The following is a 22,433-nucleotide window of genomic DNA, read 5'->3' on the forward strand; positions in this document are numbered from 1 at the left end:
AAACGCAATCAACTCAACTTATCAACACCTATCTTTGTAAACTCACCAGCAAACGTCACGCTACGGTTCACTACTGTCGACGGGAAACATTTCTTATTTTTCTATTTATATCTAAAATTCCTTATTCTTATTATCCGACCAAATGTGATATTTAATTAAGCACGAGTCTACTGTTATTTTAATTGACTTCACAGTGCAATACGCTCCATTCATGCCAGAATGGAGCAACCAAATAGCATAGTTTTGTGTGACAATCTCATTAAATGGTTGCAGACCTTAAATCTTAAGGCTAAACATGGAAATCCATCAGGTAAAATAGCATAAATATGGTATTAATATAACTATGTTAGATAGGATTGTTAGGGTATCGCTATATACACTGTTGTTATCAGTGACACTGCCTACTTTGATAGGGTAACACGAATGAATAAAATGGGATAATGAAAGTGATTGTCTCTTGATTGCTTGATCCACAAACAAGTGTAGGGATGTATCAACACTTACATTTAAGCTTGCCTTTAATTCTTAGAGAACACCTTCAGTCCAATAACCATTTAGTCTTAGGCCTAAGTAAGGCCTAATCATCTTTAGCAACATAGATTAAGACCAAAAGACAAAGTTATGTATTTAATACTCTTTTTGTCGTAAGTGTGGAGTAGTAATAAAATTAATCTGGTAAATTCAGAGTCCGGAACATTAGTAAATACCTACTACTTCTCTATGACTTATCTTACAAATAGTTGGTTTAAAACAATAGTACTTAACCACCCACGGCTTAGTTAGTCATCAAAGTATATTTTGACAGTTGAATAGCTATTTGATAATTTCATTTGGAATGGCATCTTATTCACTGCAATTGTAATACAAATATAATGTGCATGATCTTATTGGAATCTGATGTCACCCTGAATAGAAAATGAAATAAACAACCATTGTTCTGTTTTGTGAGTTGGGTTGAAAAGCAGTCCAACCGCTGCACTTTTTTGTAACAAATTTCATGCGCTATAAATTTTTGTACCACTTATCTCAGGCGGTTAGTATAGAAGTTGCTCGGTGATTTTCTTGTCTAGTAGAAGCTATCTTAAGACTGCCTGTTGTTACCTCTGTCTTCATGTATTATGTGTGTATCTGTAAATGTTTTATTGAGGTTGTGCAATAAAGAGGATTTGTATTGTATTGTATTGCTTTGTTTTGAATGTTTTGATCAGCAAAATTCTTAAAGAACAATAATGTTTTTTCTCCCATAGAACTCTCAGATGGCGTGGCCATTGCGGAGGCTCTTACACAAGTCGCCCCAGAATATTTCTCCCCGTCATGGAATTCCAAAATCAAAACAGATGTGGGTCACAACTGGAGGCTAAAAGTCAGCAATATGAAAAAAATATTAGAAGGTGTATTTGGTAAGTTGGTGAAAATTAATCAATATGTTTCTGTATAGTTTGTTTTATTAATTTAAAGCAAAAATATTGATTTGCTAAACTGCAGAATAATAATGTGCTAGTCAGTCAGTGCTAGCCCGTTGTACACTGTAAGTTGAACAAGCACATGTTTCAAATTGGCAAGAAACAAGATGCGACATGCAGGTTCTGGCAGGAGTCAGAGGAGACTGCAATGCACATTCTCTGTTCCTGTGGACCATTAATGTCAAAAAGAAATACCTACTTAGGGCGGCATGTATTGCAACCCTATGAGGTACAGAACGTTACGGCCCAAAGCATCTGCAATTTTCTGGATGCAACGGGCATTAGTAATGAACTTTAAAGGGCCATCACAATAGATCAATACCTGGTCGACGTGACACTCAAAGGCCCAGTACCACCCCAATAATAATAATAATAGCCCGTTGTACTTATGTAATTTTGCATGCAATTAATGAAATATGAATACATAAAAGGTGCCACAGCAGGTGGTTGATAAGTTTGGTTTCAAATTGTTTTTTTGTTTTCTATAATGGATTTTATACTGGTTTGCGTCCAATACAGAATCCATTATTTATAGCATTAAGAGAATGTGGAACATGTTTTACGGAATTTATTTTGTTACAGATTATCATCAAGATATATTAAATTTGAGCCTGCAAGACTTTTCACGGCCTGATGTAGTTAATATTGCTGAGCATGCAGACCCTTCAGACTTGGGGAGACTTTTACAACTTGTTCTTAGTAAGTACTTTAATCTAATTTCTAAAGCTGAAGTTTAATTAATTGTAGTAGGGTACCTACCCAGTACCCATATTATGTATTAACATTGTAAGGCCTATACAAAGTTTTCCTATTTTTTATTTGCACCTTGTTGTATAGTAATGTGACATGTTTGGGAAAGCAATGAAACAAAAGAAATGCTACTTTATTTGGTTTATGAAAGGCTTTAATTAGATTGAAATGGAGTGTATATTGTAATGTATATTGGGCCTATGAGGATAAATATGCTAGTCAAAGACCTATTTAATGCTGCTCACTACACATTGTCTTTGCACCTCTGTAAAATATTTTCCCGATGTACTACTAATGCGACTAGCTATGACTAGCTATGAGCATAGCTTAGCAGTGAAATAATTATTTATATGTAAGAACTTGCTTTATCAGTCAATGTTTGATGATGACTGATAACCACTACACTACATTAGTCACGTAATGATAGATATATCTCTAATCACTACACCTTATAAAACAAAGTTCCCCGCCGCGTCTGTCTGTTTGTATGTATCGCGATAAACTCAAAAACTTCAAGTTATTCGTGGTATTGTACTCTTCTCTATCTGTCCTGTAATTTAAATGTATGTGGCCTTCACATCGCCCCTCATACAACAAGTTACTTAAACGTGAATGTGATTGTCGTCGGACATACCAATAAGGGATATCCTTTACTTTCGTGATGTCTCACCTTGAGTTTTGAATGCCTAATCTGTATGACACAACCCAGACTTAGCCTCTAAGTTATCCGTGGTATTGGCTTCTTTTTAGGGTTCCGTACCCAAAGGGTAAAAACGGGACCCTATTACTAAGACTCCGCTGTCCGTCCGTCCGTCCGTCCGTCCGTCTGTCACCAGGCTGTATCTCACGAACCGTGATAGCTAGACAGTTGAAATTTTCACAGATGATGTATTTCTGTTGCCGCTATAACAACAAATACTAAAAACAGAATAAAATAAAGATTTAAGTGGGGCTTCCATACAACAAACGTGATTTTTGACCAAAGTTAAGCAACGTCGGGCGGGGTCAGTACTTGGATGGGTGACCGTTTTTTTGCTTGTTTTGCTCTATTTTTTGTTGATGGTGCGGAACCCTCCGTGCGCGAGTCCGACTCGCACTTGGCCGGTTTTTTTTTAAATCTGTCCTGTCATTTCAATAATATATTTGGCCCTTACATCGCCCCTTGAATGTGATTGTCGTCGGACTTGGAGGATACAACTAAACGGAGTAGCCATTAACAGGCTTTCCCCTCTGTCGAAAATAGGCGGCCAACGGTCATACACAATGTATGGACTGACGTTTATCTGACATGGCTATTTTTACGTTACGCATACATTTGACGTTCCCCTCCCCCGCAAAAATCGGCAGACTGTTTTGTACAGAAAATTACAGACATGGCGTCTCCGTTTGATTATATCCTCCAAGTCGTCGGACATACCAATAAGGGACAATCTGTTGCTCTATTGACAAGAATATACGGTCAATGTCAGTACCATAATGTATTTAAAGCAACTAGCGACCCGCCCTGGCTTCGCACGGGTTAACAAATTATGAAATTATCCATAAACCTTCCTCTTGAATCACGCTGTCTATTAAAAAAAACCGCATCAAAATCAGTTGCGTAGTTTTAAAGATCTAAGCATACATACAGACAGACAGATAGACAGCGGGAAGTAGTGATATACTTGTTGCTATAGGTAGGTAGAGTAGATTCATCCTATACATCAAGGAAGATTGGTAAACCTAGGTTTTTAATAACAACAATTGATAGACTTTATTTCGTTGGTCAATTAATTTAAAGGCTAAAATTTAAAGTTTTTGCATGTCCTATCATCTGGCTACACACCCCCTGTTACTATACTCGGTCAAGCAAATCTTGTCAGTAGAAAAAGGCAGCAAATTTGAAAAATCGCGAGTGAGCAACACTACGAGTACATTTGAATTGTTCGAAAATCGCGTGTCATATCTTAGCTGTGGAACTGTTTTGTTTACATTTCATCGTTTGTTCGATGTACATTGCTGCTTTTGGTTCGTTTCCTAGGGATACCATACTTTAGTTTGCTTTACATTGCTACTACATATCCGGCTTGACAGACTATATGTTTCTATCTCATTTTAACAGGTTGTGCCGTGAACTGCGATAAAAAAGAAGAATACATCACCAGGATAATGGAGCTGGAACTCTCTTGTCAGCGGTCGATCATGCAAGCTATACAGGTACTTATTCATTTCCTTCCACATCCCAACGGAGCTGGTGAAAGTGGAAACTGCTGCCGTTGCTCCCATGGGTCCATTCTGTTTTAACCTCGTGCTGCCCACCATACAAAATTATAGCCAAGGAAGTTTGAATCTTGTTGTATTTTAAATTGGGTTGAATTTCATTTGTTCGAAAATTGTACGAGACAAACGAAACTTTGTTTTTAATTAAGGTTCACAATCAATCGAAACTGAGTGTAGGTACATTGGGCGCCACGAGGTTAAAATAGCATGACCCCCCTGACGCATAGGTATTGCGACTATTGCGACCTAGCTCAGATGACAATCGTTGATATGAAACCTATAGAAAGTTAAATAATTATCACGATAAGTACATATTTTCTTTTCGAGTCACGTAACGGAAAGCGCTAAAAATGAATCCCGAAATATAATTAGTTGGTCGGCCATTACATAAATGTGGTTTACGATAAAGATATGAATCATACGACTGAGTGGGCACAAAGCTCAGATTAAATTATACAAGAACCGATTTGCCGCTCTCAACTGAATGCGTTTCAAAAATAACAGAATATACTGGTTCCAAACTGGAACCAAAAGTGACAGAAGTCTGTGTAGTCTATGGTTTGTTTCTTTTGATTTTTCATAATCTAATTACATGCTTTGTTTTTAAATGATTGCAGCGCCATTAAGCGCCAGCGTTAAGCTTTGCGCGTTTATCTTCATTGACATCGCTGATTATCTTATTCTATAAGTTTGTTAAAAACATCACAGATGTTGAGATCATAAATTACGATTCTTATTTCTGTGAAACATACACGACAACAACGACACTCAGTAACGCGTAGGTACCTACTCAAGAGTGTCATATCTGCGTGTTTTATAGATAAGTCTGTGGCCAAAGTAAAAGAAACTAGACTAGGGGAAGCCCCCACATAAAACGTACCAACTCATTGCGGTTGCTTCACAAATAGCAATCAGCTTACCTACGGTTAATCTAGACTTTGATCGTGAAAGTGTAAACCGCTCATTGTAAATAAACTGGGTTAATTAGTGTAACAGCAAACAACCATTTTCTGTGTATATAACAAGAAATATATTTCCAGAGATACTCGTAATTGTACAGTCAGCTGCAGATATAGTTGATCTTCCCGCAAACAAACTTCTATGTATGAGAGTCGGGGGTCAATTTTTTTATGATATAGGAGACAAACAAGCAGACGAATCGACGACTCATGGTAAACAATTACCGTTTCCCATGGACACCGGCAACAGCAGAGGGGATGCAACTGCGTTGCCCGCCTTGAAGATGGGAGTACGCTCTTTTCTTGAAGCTTTGAAGGTCTTATCTGTCCGGAAATACAGCGGGCGACAGTTCATTCCGCAGTTGCAGCGGATTTGTACCTATGTATTTATATATCAAGTATTTTATTCGTAGTAAACTTAAAACTAAAATTACATACAAAATAATAACTAAGAACTACAAGTATGCATAAAATAGGTGGCGATATATACGGCATATCTACTCACACCTATATTGTCAGTTCCATTGTTCACTAAGTTGGATTTTTATTGTAAGGTTCCACAAATATCACTATCTAATCCATTCCAACGTTAAATTAACCTCTTATCAAAACCATTATATCGAACCATTTTATGGAACTAACAATAAGTTGGGCAATTAGAGAAAAGCCGGAATAACAATACTTTCAGCCGTATGGCTTTTTTGAATTATGAAGTGTTTCCTCAATTATAATTTAAGAAACACTCAAGTTGTGTAACCATTTTCACAATAATTGTAGGTAAATTTAATCAGCAATTAGCTGTATGCACCCGATATGCAGTTGAGCATGTGATATAACTGTAATACGGTTTACTTCAAGTAATTATACTAATTCATTCTTACTTGGTCTGAACGGTCTGAACACAATGATGATTCTGTGCGGCGACGCTATCCTAACATTCGCGTGAGTTTTACTATTCTAACATTAGGTTTTTACTTATTACCAGTGATAAAATGATAATGTATCAAATTCATTCACTGTCGACATCGGCTATAGTTCGTTTTTTTTAGCATTAGAAATAAGGTAAACAATCTTGACGTGTCTTTTTATTGAAAAACACGTTTTTAAAATAAATAAAGGCAAATATGTAACAATTATGAATCTAATACGATCATTTATATTCTTCTGCTTTCATAAGTAATAGTTACTGATTTTTAAAAAGCGTTATATTTTTAAAAGACTTGTCAAGATCGCTTACCTTCTTTCGAATGCTAAAAAAACGAACTATAGTACAGGGTGTAATTAAAAAGTGGTTCAAAATAAACTTATCGTTTAAAATTAGACAAAAGAGATACGGCGACGCCTTGATGAATTAGACATATTTATTTATAAATACTGGTTTTGTACAACGTTCGACATTACGCCTTGAGTGTATGAAGGGGCCTAGAAATGGCATTTTGTTTCACACAGACATTTAAATATTTACTCAGTTGTGAAGCAAGTAGCAGTCGTTTTCAGGATGTGATGGCATTGTTGTTCATTCACGTTTGTCCAACAGCGACGTTCACACGACCCCGCTTCAGTCCATATACTTAATATAGTTCTTATATCGCGTCACGTCCCGTGAATCGTTTATGCAACCTGTGTTGTCGTTCCGATCGTTAGGCGATTGAACTATTTGATGCACCAGTATAATTTTGGTCTCCGATTATTACGTATAGTTGTTTGGAAATGAACCTTTCAGTTGGAACTTTGTTAGTTCCGTTTTATCAGAATAGATAGCAATATTTAAAAAATGTAGATCTTTGGATGTCAATTTTAATTCCTCCCACTACATTGCACGTACATATGTACTTACAAATAATGCGTAAACATGCTCTGTTTATCTCAGGGTAAAAATTTAATAAAGTGCTTGTTGCTAGGGCTAAGTACATGAATATAGCTATTTTCGATACAAGTGCGAAAAAGAGGAAATTAGAAACGAGTGGCGATAAATTAAAACACGACCGAAGGGAGTGTTTTAAATCGACACGAGTTGCGAATTACCTATTCGCACGTGTATCGAACAACGTTTTACAGTACATATGGCACTTTAAAGTTTCGACATCGCACGAAAAGTGCTATTTTACGCACTAGTGCGGAAAAGTAGCCCCATATGTACTGTAAAAGTATATTTTGACTTTGACTTGAACGTTCGATTCGCCTGCGCTCGCTAAGCAGTAACAATAGTTAAATACTGTAATTTAGTGCACTCGATCACTTCACGCGTCATAATACTCATAATCGTATTACATACGGGCGCGACTTTACAACATTATGTCCGTTGCGTTGTTATAATATTGCTCAAGCGCGCTTTCGTCGCTTGCATTTTTATACGGCTAAGAAACTGTATATTTTAGTTACGCTTATTTTATGTCCTTGGATCATGAGTTGAGTGCGAGCGTTTGAATGTGGCGGGCGCGTCGCGTGTTTTACAATGGTGGTTGTAGTCGTAGATTAAGCCTAGCAGGTGAGTTCGGGCGCTCATAGTGAAGCCAGTGAAATCAAGCTATGTCGAATGGTCTCTCTTATAAGTGCGACAGAGATGTATAGATATTTGTGTGTGTAACTTTATGGATAGTGATGTGAAGTGTTTGTGTTTAGGAATTGGAGACGTTGACGCTGGGCGGCAGGGGGGCGCCGCACGCGGACGCGCCGGAGCCCGACACGGACATGAGGGAGGTGCTCGCCCAGCGGTGCCATGAACTTGACACGCAGGTTTGTTTGTTTACTTTTTGTTTTTAAAAATGACATCCTTATGCCTGTTGTGAATAAGGTCGTGTTTGTGCTAGGAGCACCTTATTTATACTAGAAACGGTGGACGATTATAATGTCTGTATTGAAACGATGTAGGTACTTAATCCAATTTAAGGTCGTTGAAAAAGGATGGTTTTTACTTTTATAAATAACAAGTAACTAATGGTCAAAATATTAAATCTAAATATACAAACAATAAAAACTATTAGGTAACTGTACCTATTTCAATTTGTCGGAATTTTTAGGACGTTTTATTATTGGCTTATTTATAGTCCATACCTTCTCATATTGTAAATATTTACAAAATTTCGAATATTTAAATAACGTTGTCTGATCTGTGTAGGTAATGTAAATGGTATTCTTTGTATTCCATTTTAGAAGTTACGTGTATATAAAGAACAGTTCAGGTGCGGCGTCAGGTACGATAGTTAATCCGGATCAAATGGCTCGCGTTTACTTACAGTTTACGTAAGTGGCTATCATGCCGTAATTGCCTTATATTAATGCTTGATAAAAATATTGAAGACTGCGATATAAACGAATAATTCTCATAATACATATTACAACAATATTAGTAAGATTCTCGAAAGCAACTCAAATTATTATTCGCTCTCATTTTCAAACTGAATGCTTAAATTACATGAAACTTGGCATACACATTTACGTATGTCTGGTGCTTTTCGTTGCTATTTTTTTTAAGTATACTCGTACAAAGAAAATAAAGCGAGTAGATGTTTTGTATGTAAAACTTCTACTAGCTCTAATTTCTATGTAACTATTACAATTTATAGCAACGAAAACTAGTACCAGACCTAAATATATGTTACTTGAATGTTCATGTAAAATTTCATGTTATTTCAGGATTTTATTTTAAAAAGAACGTAGTTCGTTTGGGTTAGGTTCGTGTGACTCTTAAGAGAATTATGCCGCGGCCATACATTGTCACTGTCAGGAGCGCCAAGTCGTTGCAAATAAACTACACGTGGTCAAAGTCTAGTACGTCCATTTTTCCGACAATTTGTCTTCTCTGTCTGAGCAACGCTTGATCGCCCAGATATTTGTTCCTAATGCAATATGAATGCAATATTGTTTTATGCATTTGTTCTCGATAGTGATTACCATTACTGCCTGCTGTTGCAAGCTACACAACCATGAGTCGCGTGACAGTATGTCGTCGAGCAATAGATTATATTTTCTAAACTTTCGTTACTCAATCTGTTGACCATGTAGTTTCTAATTAGTTTTATCTATTGAGCGTGGTTATTTAAATTCCTTGCTTACTATATCCATCGTAATTTAGCGACTTTCTACATTAAATTGCATTAATTTAGACACTGTAGTTTTAAAACTTAGACTAATTGTGTCGACGAATATCATTAGCCCAAATCCACTTAATTTGTTACATTAATGCTATGTGTATTCAATTTGAAAACAATTTAAAATTAGCATTTTACGTGGATCGAAAAATTATGCAATCTTTAGTCATACAATTTGTAGTTTCTAGCAAAGTATGTATTATGGTTAGGGAATGGTCCCGAGACTGAATTGTACGGCGATCCCGGGAATTTCCGGTTCCGGAACTGACTTTGTATATACATACATTAAAAGTGGAAAAATTCACTGTCTTGGGTGGGACTTGAATGGGACTTGGGTGGGTTCAAGTCCCACCCAAGACAGTGAATTTTTTCCACTTTTAATTTATTTCGAAGCTTAATAGCATCGTTCGCAGACGTTTCTGCTTAATACAAAATTAATTTTTGTATATACAGTACAGTACAGAGCGCACTCTAATTATGGTGAAGCTATTTAATTGATACAGGGAGTGTTATTAGTGCGTAAATGAAATAATAGTACGGTCGTTAAACGTTCCATAGTATCTTTATGTATTATATTGTACGCCCCGTGAGTACAGACGATGTAACTTGTAATAATATTGCAATTACTGAACTTTGGGTTATAATTTTCCGAACAACATAAGGTTGTTTACGAATAAGCATATTTAATTACTAGCTGTTGCCCGCAACTCCGCGTGGATTGTATGTTGGTTGTCTTGTTGTGAGCATAGAATATTGTGCAGTAAAAGTTAACAGTAGGGTTCATAATTTGGTAATAATTTTACAACTTACGGCTGTTATGCGAGGCGGGGCAATCCTTGTAATAATAATAACACAAAATGAGTCCAGAAATTACTGTAGCACTGTGAATGATTTTAGTAACCTCATCAATAAATTTACATCGAAACATCGAGTCAATCATAGTGTTTTCCGAAAATTAGGAATTTTGGCCATAGTCCATACGTTGACACTTAGTGTAAGGCCTGAGTGGACGCTCGAGTTGGGCGTGCCGCGGGGCGGGGCGTGCGGCGTGCATGTTAAACAAATGCAAACGTATAGGAGCGGCCTTAGTGCACGCTGCTCACATCACGCGTGAGTCCGACGCCACGCTGCACGCCCCGCCGAACGCTCCGCTTCGAGCGTCCACTCAGGCCTTACACTTATAGTTTTAACTCTATTCGGTGGCAGGTAAAAGTCCTCCAAGAAGAGAAGATGACGCTGCTAAGCGAGGTAGCGCGACTGACCGCGGCGAGGCCGGACGAGAGGGCCGACGACGATGACGCCGAACTCGACGAGGCAGGCGCTTCCCTCGGGCCTGCACACGCGGGAACATTACGATACAGGTGCGTGTACCTCTCGCTTCCCACCGACCCCATATCGATCAGCAAAGAGAATCAAAATTCAATTCTCAGTTTCACACATTGCCACGTAGCCAAACAAGATATCCGCGCCAGGCCACAAAAATTTCTTCATATAAAGGTGTAGTACCACGATCCCGACTATCGGGTCGTTCTGCCTGGGAACAAAATCATAAAATACCCGATAGTCGGGTTTTCGGCACTGAATGTGTTAAAACATCATAGTTAGTCAGTTAAGAAGGCAAATTTAAATCCCCAGGACCTAGAACTTGCTCAAGCTACTGCTTTGGAAGCTGTCACTATATTGCCGCAGTACGATCCGGGCACGAACATGCCGCGATGGGAAAAGTGTTTTCTCAAACACGCAATGAAATGTCGTCGCTCCGGGCGTTATATCAGGCTTCGAAGTATCACGTTTAGGGCGGAGCGACTCCAGAGTACTGTAAAGGAATTTCATACAAAATTGAAGGCCTAGGCCGGGAAGTAATTTTTTTTTAAATTCTAATGTAAACATGGGGTCTGTGCCCATGAACAGGCTAAACAGCCGAATTATATTTTATTTTTTATTTTTAGTGAATGAATGGTTATCGGACCAAAATATCCGTGTTAACGCCTGTTATACACGAACGTACTGATATTAACGATACGAATCTGTATGATTCAATGTGTTGATTAATAAATTTAAAATTTTGTCTATACGTAAGTCACCAGAGACCATAGACAATATTTAAAATCCTGTGCTTTATTTTATTTATAGAAATTGAGATTCTTATTATCAGATTGTGTATAATGGCCCTAATAAGGTCTATTCGAACACTACACACGCGAAATACGGACGACTTCCGTAAAAAAAAAACAATTATGGCGGGATTGGAAGGAAAATTAAAAATCTTTTGTTGTGAAGTTGGATTTTTATATTATAAAGATTATAAATTAGTTTTTTTTGAGTGGTGTATTTTTTTATTTCATTGCATGTTTGAGAAAAGCACTATACATGCCTAGCCGTGAAAAGGTCTTGCCGGCTTCGTATCACTATCCGGCCTCCCTACGGTCGGCCGGCTATACCTACTCAACCGGCAAGCCCTTCTTTCCCGGCGTCTGCAGTAATGTACTAAAACAGTAACTGATTCCTCGGCTCCTCATCTACTGCTCACAGTTATGATGGACGTTTGAGTGCAGTTTGAAAACCTCGTGAGGGCAATCTCGCGCATGAGCTGACCTTTGCTCTGTCCACAGCGCAATTTTTTTTTTATAATCAACTATACATACCAATATAAACGGGTCTTATTAAAATGTGCTTTATTACAGTAATATGCGGGCGCAGTTAGACGCGTTGAAGGACGAATTGGATAAAGTGGAACTACAGAGAGATGACCAGCGGGCGAGAGCCGACGCGCTCGAACGGGAGTTGGCGCTCATGAAATTAAGAAACGAAGAGTTACAAGTAAGCATTCTGATTTTTCAAACTGTGACTACATATAATGTATATTACCATATCAGCTGAAAGACGTCTGCTGCTAGATTGCTAGATCAAGGTTTTACAGCGACCTAATGTGCACTCTCCTCGAACAATAGCTCGGTACTATATATAGTATATATGCCTACATGATTATTCTTTATTTTTTTTTTTAAGAGCCAACAGGAGCTAAGATTTAAATATTTTAGGTAAATATACCCGTCTCGCTAACGGAAGCGGCTCCTAAAACTAGTGCGATAAGGACAAGGCGAAAAATCCTGCGTAAAAATATCAAAAATCGAGGTTTCGTACTCGACTGTTTCCTCCTCCAAAACTTAACCAATCGTAACCAAATTTGGAAATCTAAATGATTATGACATTATCTGTGTCGGACCGTTTTGCTTTTTTGACTAATTGATGTCAGTTTTCAATAGCACGCCTCTCATTGCGGCAAAGTCAATTAGGCCATTTTGGCCATTTTTGAAGGGCTCTAGCGCCTTAAAAAACAAAAATATCAAAAAAAGCAAAACGTTCCGACACAGATATTGACAATATTAATCTGTGTTGAAAAAATCATTGCTCTAGCTTCAAAACCACGGAGGAAACAGTCGAGTACGTTTGTATGGAGAAATGACCACTCCTGTTGGCTCTTAATAGGCTAGATGACAAATTTTCATTTATGGTATCAATCAATCAGGTTTGATTTTAGGATCAAATGTCATTATGGGACCCATTGAATTAAAGCAATACAAAAGTCAGAAATTATAGTCAAAGTTCGACAGTCGTACTTCACTCGCGAAACGCCCCGAACAAATCGCTATGTGAACGTGACGTCAAGGTCTCTGATATCGCATCTTGAAGTATGAACAAAACAAGAAAATTGCATTTTTGTCGGTGAAATATTGCGTTTATGTATATAGTTGCCATACAATCTTTTTTTGGATAAAATGTGAGGAATCGAATGGTATCCTTACTTATTTCTTTTTTGAAAGTAAAAAAAATTGCTCATTTGCTATCTATTTTACTAGATTTTGTTATAAAATTCAACATGTGTCATCATCCCTATTACGACTTTATCGAAGGTTCACTGTGCGCACTTGTGGTTCCAACATTGCCAAAAATACCAATGGTATTTAAATGTGATGTCATTGCGTTCAATTTTTGTTAATAGGGAAACAGTGGACTTCCTTGTCATCATTTTTCAATGTTTTATTTTCAGATAGCAGCGTCAGAGAACGTAACGCTGAAAGATGAGGTAGACGCTTTAAGGGAGACGGCTGCGAAAGCGGCCACTTTAGAAGCCACTGTGGCTTCATATAAAAAGAGGATGGAGGAACATGTTGATTTGAGAAGACAGGTAATACTTGTTAGCTTGTTATTTGAATACTACAAAGCAAAAAGGAATGCTATGATTTTAGTTATAATTTTCATATTGTTGCATCAATTTCAGATACAAATGTAATAATGCAGTGCTGTTTGTATTGTACTTTGTATATGCACGCACACACAAATCTAACAGGCCCTCAACCTAAACGAATACCTATCCGAGATAAAAACGGATGGTTCGCAATTATAAATAATTTAAGTCATCTGCACAAATGGTAGATTTTTTAAATGCGGAACTAGCGGAACTACCTATTAATAAATAATGCATTAGATGGTTAAGGCCCGCAGGGCGCAGAAGGTGTAGCTAAGCGGGCGAGGTGTTCAAAATAAACACACTCTTATTCTCTTAACAATAAAGTTGCATTAAGTTCATTTTGAACACTACCCGCTTCGCAACTTACCTTGCTGAGACTATATCACTGTTTCTGGCTTCTCTGAGATATTTTGAACTTCTTTGTACAGTCGCCATCAGATATATCGGAGCGACCAAGGTGTTCACAATATCTGAACACGCACTCTAACGCCCTGACAATAGAGGCGTGTTCAGATATTTGTGAGCGCGAAGTTAATAAAGTTTGTGATGTTTGTTTTGTAGGTGAAACTACTCGAGCGAGCGAACACGGAGCACGTGCAGCGAGCGATAGAACACGAGCAGGCGGCCACGCGAGCGAATGCGTTACGCGCCAAATTAGACATTTATAAAAAACAGGTTAGTGCTTAGAATGGGTGATGGACATCGGTAAAGTGTTAAGATATTATTGATTTGGTAGATCACAGGCTGACCTACAACATAGGTGTAGTGTAGGTATTGCACTGCCTACATGTATACGTCTTGTATACATGAAACTGTTATACCTCCGTTGTAATTTAAATATAGTCTGTCAAACAATTTTGTCAGTAGAAAAAGGCGCAAAATTCATATTTTCTATGGGACGATATTCCGCCGCGACGACATTTTTAAAATATGCCGCTTCTTTCTACTGACGGAAGTGGCTTGATTAGTCACATTATACATACATCATATATCCTTTTATTAAACCACATAACAATGTGTATTTTTGCAGGTTATAGATTTAAATGAGAAACTAGACGCTGAAATGACGAAAGCGGACAAACTGGAGATAGAGAACAAAAAACTGTCGAGCCGAGCAGATTTCCTGCAGCGCGAGCGAGACAAACTAGTGTGCGACAGGGACGCACTGAAGGAAACGGTGGAGGACCTCACCCACTATACTATAACTGCAGGTATGTAATTTTCATTGTCCTAATATCGACCTTATACGCTTCCGGATAAGGTTCCAAAACAGAAAATAAAGCTGTCAAGTGAGAGTCTGCTTGCCTGCAGCGACGAAGATTAGTATTGAACCTGAACGGACCTCTACCACTAGCCTATTTTTGCAGGCATGAAAGGATTATTTTTCTAATATTGAAAGGGTTTTAAGGTCAGATGGCAGTCGCTTTCGTAAAAACTACGTCAATTCTTGGGATTAGTTGCCAATAAGTGGACCCCAGGCTCCCATGAGCCGTGGCAAAATGCCGGGGCAACGCGAGGAAGAAGATTGACCTTATAAATTCACGGATTTCATCTAAATTTATAAGAACGAAAAGCCTTCCTGTATCCTAAGAGTCCCAGCCTAGATCGTGAGGGAATGTCCAAGAAAATAACAGAGAAGTCTATTAGTTCTTAGCAAAAAAACGTACAAGCAAATTCGCTCGTCACTCTGTGCGTTTATTTTACTCTCACTTTCTCCCAGTTACAACTTCAGGCACTTATATATCTTACTGGTACCTAAATTCAGTCCGGGCTCATTTAGACGGCGTGCGAACTTGTATACGATTTTAGTTACATTGCGCACCATTGATGTTACATCAATTCATCCGACCAAACAAACGACGCAATGTAATCAAACTCGCATGCGAGTTCTCGCTCCGTCTAAATGAGCCCTTACTGGCCGACTAGCAAAAAGTATGAATATTCGAGTTATTTTTTTAATTATCAGGGGCCAGCGAAGACAACGTATCGCAGGAGCTGATCCCGACAGAGATGAAGGATAAGCTTATTCGGCTCGAACACGAGAACAAACTGTTACGGCAGAACCAGGGTGCGCACGCGGACCAAGGTTCTGTACAGGTAAGCAGTGCCGGCCCGAGCCCTTGACCAGGGTAGAGCGAAATCGGGTTTTGGCGCCCTTCGTTGAAGTTTTCAAGCATATTTACACCCCCCCCCCCCTCCCACACACAGCAGTCGTCACACTCGTCTTTTAAAACTTTTTTTCTCATTTGCCATTTTGGCGCCCCCCTTGCCATCCGGCGCCTAGAGCAGCCGCTCCACTCGCTGTACCCTAGATCCGGCCCTGCAGGTAAGGTTACATTTTAATCTGCGTTTATAATGTTTCTATCGATATCTGTGATTAAAAAACAAAAACCGGACAAGTGCGAGTCGGACTCGCCCACCCAGGGTTCCGTACTTTTTAGTATTTGTTATTATAGTGGCAAGATAAATACATCATCTGTGAAAATTTCAACTGTCTAGATATCACGGTTCATGAGATACAGCCTGGTGACAGACAGACAGACGGACTAACAGCGGAGTCTTAGTAATAGGGTCCCGTTTTTACCCTTTGGGTACGGAACCCTATAAACTGTGGTCAGTAAAAAAAGTAGCTGCCAATTTAAAATTCTTACTTTATTGGTCCGATTGCGTTCAATTCGCGCGTGGTTACAATATATATTCGCAAAATCACATTGCAACGGTCCGGATCATAATAAATTGAACTTTACTGCGTTCTAACAAGGTGTAATTTTCCCCAGGCTTTGCTAGAAGACTACGCAGCGCGGTTAGAGAAACAACGCGCGCTACACAGAGAACAGAACCAACGCATCATGCAGCTCGAGGCCGCGTTAGAAGCCGCGCCGACGAGGGACCCGCGGCTCGCTACCGCCATGGAGGATAGTCAGCGGAAATGTAAGGCTTATTTAGTAGTAAGGTAGACACAAGTTTGTGTACAATCCTTCGGCCATAAGCTGAGTGCTTTTCACGTCAAGTAACCCCGAAAATAACACTGGCAAGCTTTGGCTAATTAATTTTTAGGCAAGCTTCGTACTAGTCGATGCTCAGGTCTGCAGACGACAGATCTGTTTGTGAGTCCGGCTCATTTCTCCAAGAAAATTCAACAGTATTAATCCGATCCGGAAAAATCATTAAACTGGGGCATGCAGGTAGCTTGTGTAAGTAAGAAAAAGTCTCACGCTTCCTTCCGATTGGGACTGTACTTTGAGATTACAAATTGGACTATGTCTTCTGATTTGGATCGATACTACGAAACACACATCCGTTGTCGTCCGAATAAGTCACACAAACGCATGCGTTGGTTCAACGCAAACACACAAACGACACAAGCACACACAACGCAAACACACACAAGCAGTAGTAGTAGTAGTAGTAGTAATCACTTTATTGTACACAACACAGGTTTACATAATGTTTACAGAAATAAGCAAGCGTTACTCAACCGATACTATGAGGTTGTATAGCTACGGTATCAAACAACAAACGTACGGACAAGAAGAGTGCGTTCGTGGAACGCGTTACTATATTAAAAAAACAAAAGCATTGCCGGCAAGTTTCGTATGTGATGGCAGGCGAGTCTCCGTGATTTCGTCGCGTCGCTACAAGTACATACAAGTACAGGCGGCCCACATTTTAGTGCCTAGCATGGTATAATAATATACTCCGCCTGGTACTCTCTTCCGACTTGACCTTGACCACGTGACTGACACAAGCCTACGTCATCATGTGACAGCGCTATATGATAATATGCGATAGCGCTATATAAAGTGGCAATGTTATAGTGACGTAGGCTTGTGTCACTCTGGGAAGAGAAGACCATGTTTTAGACTATGGTGCCTAGTCATAGTAGTTGTCGCGCGCCGCTGCGGAACGGACGCCTTCTCGCGCTTGTAATAAAAGACGCGTTTTGTTAGAGAGTGAATCTTCTGTACGATGTACCTAGTATTATTATTTATTCTGTGGCGATGGCTAAATGTAAATGTATGTGTCTGTTTCAGCATTACAAGTGGAAGAGTTGCAAGCCGCTCTAGCAGAGGAGCGACGGCGCGCCGGGAAACTACAAGAGACGCTCGCGGCGAGAGACGCCGAGCTGGTGGCCACCGAGGAAAAGTACAAGCGGTGCGTCGAGAAGGCCAAGGAGGTCATCAAGTCGCTAGACCCCAGGGCTGCGGGTACGTTCACACCAGGGATGTTGCGGATGCAGATTTTTTGACATCCGCGGATGCGGATGCGGATACTTAAAGGCTCACATCCGCGGATGCGGATGTCAAGATTAGGTACTTAGAAAACGTCAAATATTACATATTTAGTATTTTTTTATTTAAAAAAAACGAAACGTTTATTATTTGAGCAAGAATATAGGTGCGTTATATTAAATAAACAGTAACTTGGCCGACTTTTCTGGATCTAGACGATTTCGTTATAGGTAATGACGAAATTGCCTAGCACTACGCCGCCGCTAAGACGTTCCTGTACCGACTTGTTCGACATCCGCATCCGCATGAGCTCCGCATCGATTTTATGCGGATGCGGATGCAGATGCGGATGTTGAAAATAATGCGAAAGTTCCGCGGTTGCGGATCCGGATGCGGATGTTCGCAACATCCCTGGTTCACACACATCTGGGCTTTTTCTAAAATAAATATCGAAACCCCGATTCTTTCAAATCTGGACGTTCTTGGGCTCATTCTACTCAGAATCGACAGCACTCTCCATCCTACCATTAAAAAAAGATGTCCCAAAATTTTGTATGAAAATTGTACATACAAGTGAAAATTTTTCTCATACTAAAAACGTGACGTAATGGAATGGACATTTTGGGACATCTTTTTTTAATGGTAGGATGGAGAGTGCTGTCGATTCTGAGTAGAATGAGCCCAAGAACGTCCAGATTCGAAAGAATCGGGTTTTCGATATTTATTTTAGAAAAAGCCCAGATCTACTAGCTGAACATTCATTATCATTTTTGATTTCGTGTAGAATCATAATTTTCAACACAATTCGGCTAAAAATGTAAAAGTTTGTTAACATTTTCCAATTTTGACCTTACGTGGAACTTCTCAAATCCTTGTATAAATTTGTAGCACGATTTCTTCAATTCAATTTTAATTTGACAACGCTCGAATAGAGCACACCTCGTAAACTCAATGAGAAATACTCCATTACACGTGCCTTATAAATTGACCTTAAAATTATTGGAGGCGGTTTACTGTCGAGTGCTCTAGCTCAGCTGTTTTAGTGTGTCTTTTGATTACAGCGTTGCCATCGCTGTCAGACATGACGCTGGGCTACGCGCGCGGCGCAGGCACCGGTGCGGCGAGAGGCGACGCTACGCCCAACAATAACCGACACGAGTCAGTATATATACATACACATTTTTATTAACTTTAGCTTTTCACGTTTTGGTACTCATCTTTCGCTTGGCTGTCATGATTCGTCGATAGATAGACATAAGCGTCGCACGCCTTATCACCTGTAGCGTTCGCTACATGCACCGCGTCTTTCAACGATAAGTCGGTATCGTCATCGTCAACTGGGGTGGATAGGGACAAAACTTAAAATGTGATTTACCCGACAAGGGACGTCACGACCCTCAATATTGAGCTATACGACGCAAGGAGGGAGGAAGTAAATCACATTTTTAGTTTTGTCCCTATTCACCCCGGAGTGACGGTATCTTGGTATTTATAGTTTGTAGCTTTCTAGTAGAGCCCGAAGGCTTATCCTATTGTCTATTGTTCAGTAAAACCGCACGTGCTACTTACCTGCAAAAAAGGGTCCTAATTATTCTATTTGGCACCTGAGCGTGGGCTAGTCCAACGCTCAAAAAACCAGTGTAGGTGCGCTCTCCGATAACGCGCCTTTGTTACGCATCTCGATGACACATTTTAGACTGGTTCTGTAGCGTTCGACTCGCCGGCACTCAGTAACCGAAGTACCGATTTTTTATGCAGGTGGTTGTGGCACGTGGCACGAGCGGTTTTTCTTAACAATAGACAATAGGATTAGCCTTCGGGGTCTATTAGAAAGCTACAAACTATACACATCTTTATCAACTTTAGCTTTTCACGTTTTGGTACTCTTTCGCTTGGCTGTCATGATTCGTCGATAGATATTAGACATACGCGTCGCACGCCTTATCACTTGTAGCGTTCGCTACATGCACCGCGTCTTTCAACGATAAGTCGGTATCGTCATCGTCAACTGGGTTGGATAGGGACAAAACTTAAAATGTGATTTACCTCACGACCCTCAATATTGAGCTATACGACGCAAGGAGGGAGGAAGTAAACCACATTTTAAGTTTTGTCCCTATTCACCCCGGAGTGACGGTATCTTGGTATTTATAGTTTGTAGCTTTCTAGTAGAGCCCGAAGGCTTATCCTATTGTCTATTGTTCAGTAAAACCGCACGTGCTACTTACCTGCAAAAAAGGGTCCTAATTATTCTATTCGGCACCTGAGCGTGGGCTAGTCCAACGCTCAAAAAACCAGTGTAGGTGCGCTCTCCAATAACGCGCCTTTGTTACGCATCTCGATGACACATTTTAGACTGGTTCTGTAGCGTTCGACTCGCCGGCACTCAGTAAAGCTTTGGATTCCTCCGAAAACGGTGCCGTCATATTACGGCCGCTATATAGCGTTGACTGACGTCACTAGAACGTTGTCTATGTTAACAAGATGGCGCGGTTTCCTAGACGGCGTTACGTTACGTTGATTGCCAACGTAACGTAAGATGACGGCCGTCATGACGGTGTCGATAGTTTCGTGAACGTTTTATTAGATAGCGGTGACGCCATTTTGGAATAAATGACACGAGATTTGAATAAGTGATTCCGTACTACGATTATTTTCCTCTTCTGATGATATTTCATCCTCCAAGTAAATTATAGATGATCAAGCAAATCTTGTCAGTAGGAAAAGGCGCGAAATTCAAATTTTCTATGGGACGCTATCCCATCGCGCCTACATTTTTCAAATTTGCCGCTTTGATCTTGGTGGATGACGGTGTGTTATGACGCCGTGGTACTTTCCACATGTCGCCACCGTAAAGACGGCCGTCTTTTGCTGCCGCTATATGACGGCCGTCATATGACGGCACCGTTTTCGGAGGAATCCAAAGCTTAACCGAAGTACCGATTTTTTAAGCAGGTGGTTGTGGCACGTGGCACGAGCGGTTTTACTTAACAATAGACAATAGGATTAGCCTTCGGGGTCTATTAGAAAGCTACAAACTATACACATCTTTATCAACTTTAGCTTTTCACGTTTTGGTACTCTTTCGCTTGGCTGTCATGATTCGTCGATAGATATTAGACATACGCGTCGCACGCCTTATCACTTGTAGCGTTCGCTACATGCACCGCGTCTTTCAACGATAAGTCGGTATCGTCATCGTCAACTGGGGTGGATAGGGACAAAACTTAAAATGTGATTTACCTCACGACCCTCAATATTGAGCTATACGACGCAAGGAGGGAAGTAAATCACATTTTAAGTTATGTCCCTATTCACCCCGGTTGACGGTATCTTGGTATTTACACCAGCACAACTTCCACAGATGGAGCGGGAGCGGCGGGGGCGGCAGTGGCGGCGGCGGCGGGGGGGGCGGCAGCACGGAGCAGCGGCTGCTGGCGTCGGCGTGGTACCAGCTGGGCGCGCGCTGCCACCGCGACGCCGTGGAGACGCGCTTCGCGCTGCTGTCCGCCGGACACTCGTTCCTGGCGCGGCAGCGGCGCCAGCCCGCCCACCCGCGCGCGCGCGCCGGGCCCGCCGCGCAGCCCTGACCCCGCCCCCAAGCCGTGCACTACGACAGGCTCTGCGCCAGGATACGGGAGACGTAGGCGCGCTACACGTGGGCGAAATGTGTCAGTAGAGGGAAAAGATTGATATACAGGGTGGCGCATTCAGATCGGTCAGTATGGGAAAATCTGAAACTATAAGACATACGACGATCTCTTCTTAGGAACCATGTCATCGATTTTAGTAACAAGAAAAACTGCATTCATACATTTAAAAAAAATGTGTACTCAGCTCGGGAATCGAGTTTTTCTTGTTACTAAAATCGATGACATGGTTCCTAAGAAGAGATCGTCGTATGTCTTATAGTTTCAGATTTTCCCATACTGACCGATCTAAATGCGCCACCCTGTATATCTTTTTATCATTGGGATATGTATCACTCTTTTAGATCTTTATATCCGTGTGTAACAGTCGTCCCGCTCGCAACATCGGCACTTGCTGACTTTGAGTCATGAGAGGGAGAGAGTAGTTATTATAACGTGGCGACATTGTTTCTTTCATTTTGTATCATGATATAATATTTTTGCCTAATAAAATACCTTATTGCGGTTTGTTTACATTTTGTTAAATACTTACCTAAAGAAATACACTCTAATCCCAGCGAAATGAACGATGTCAAAGCGAACGTTAATTTTGTAGAATTCTGGCAATTGCAAACACGTTTTTGTAGATCCTTAAACTTATCAAAATATGACCTAAATTAGTTTACATAGTTCAAATCTAACTTTTTAGAAACAAAACATTAGTTACTTCGGTCGAAGCGCGACCGAGACTTCGCTTATCGCTTTCATAAATCGTTGCCGAGGGAGTGGGAGGTACGG

General features: G+C 40.2%; 1 protein-coding gene across 1 annotated transcript; it reads left to right on the top strand.

The window, feature by feature from the left end:
* The first annotated feature begins 24 nt into the window (after positions 1-24).
* Positions 25-21,596, top strand: LOC134647508 (protein hook). The gene is made up of 15 exons (XM_063501859.1): positions 25-310; positions 1,248-1,400; positions 2,046-2,162; positions 4,315-4,409; positions 8,054-8,167; positions 10,729-10,883; positions 12,207-12,342; positions 13,574-13,711; positions 14,336-14,449; positions 14,805-14,985; positions 15,741-15,871; positions 16,552-16,705; positions 17,809-17,982; positions 19,068-19,164; positions 21,377-21,596. Exons 1-15 carry the CDS (start codon positions 220-222, stop codon positions 21,594-21,596), a joined length of 2,070 nt encoding a protein of 689 aa, XP_063357929.1. The 5' UTR covers positions 25-219.
* The last annotated feature ends 837 nt before the right edge of the window (positions 21,597-22,433 follow it).

Source organism: Cydia amplana, chromosome 4 (assembly GCF_948474715.1).
Source record: "Cydia amplana chromosome 4, ilCydAmpl1.1, whole genome shotgun sequence".
Lineage (NCBI taxonomy): Eukaryota > Metazoa > Arthropoda > Insecta > Lepidoptera > Tortricidae > Cydia > Cydia amplana.

Bases quoted from the DNA above. Each gene is read 5' to 3' on its own strand.
- LOC134647508 (XM_063501859.1), top strand. From the start codon at position 220: ATGGAGCAACCAAATAGCATAGTTTTGTGTGACAATCTCATTAAATGG. The intron at 311-1,247 runs GTAAAATAGCAT...TTTCTCCCATAG, and splicing joins TAAACATGGAAATCCATCAG to AACTCTCAGATGGCGTGGCC. The intron at 13,712-14,335 runs GTAATACTTGTT...TTTGTTTTGTAG, and splicing joins ATGTTGATTTGAGAAGACAG to GTGAAACTACTCGAGCGAGC.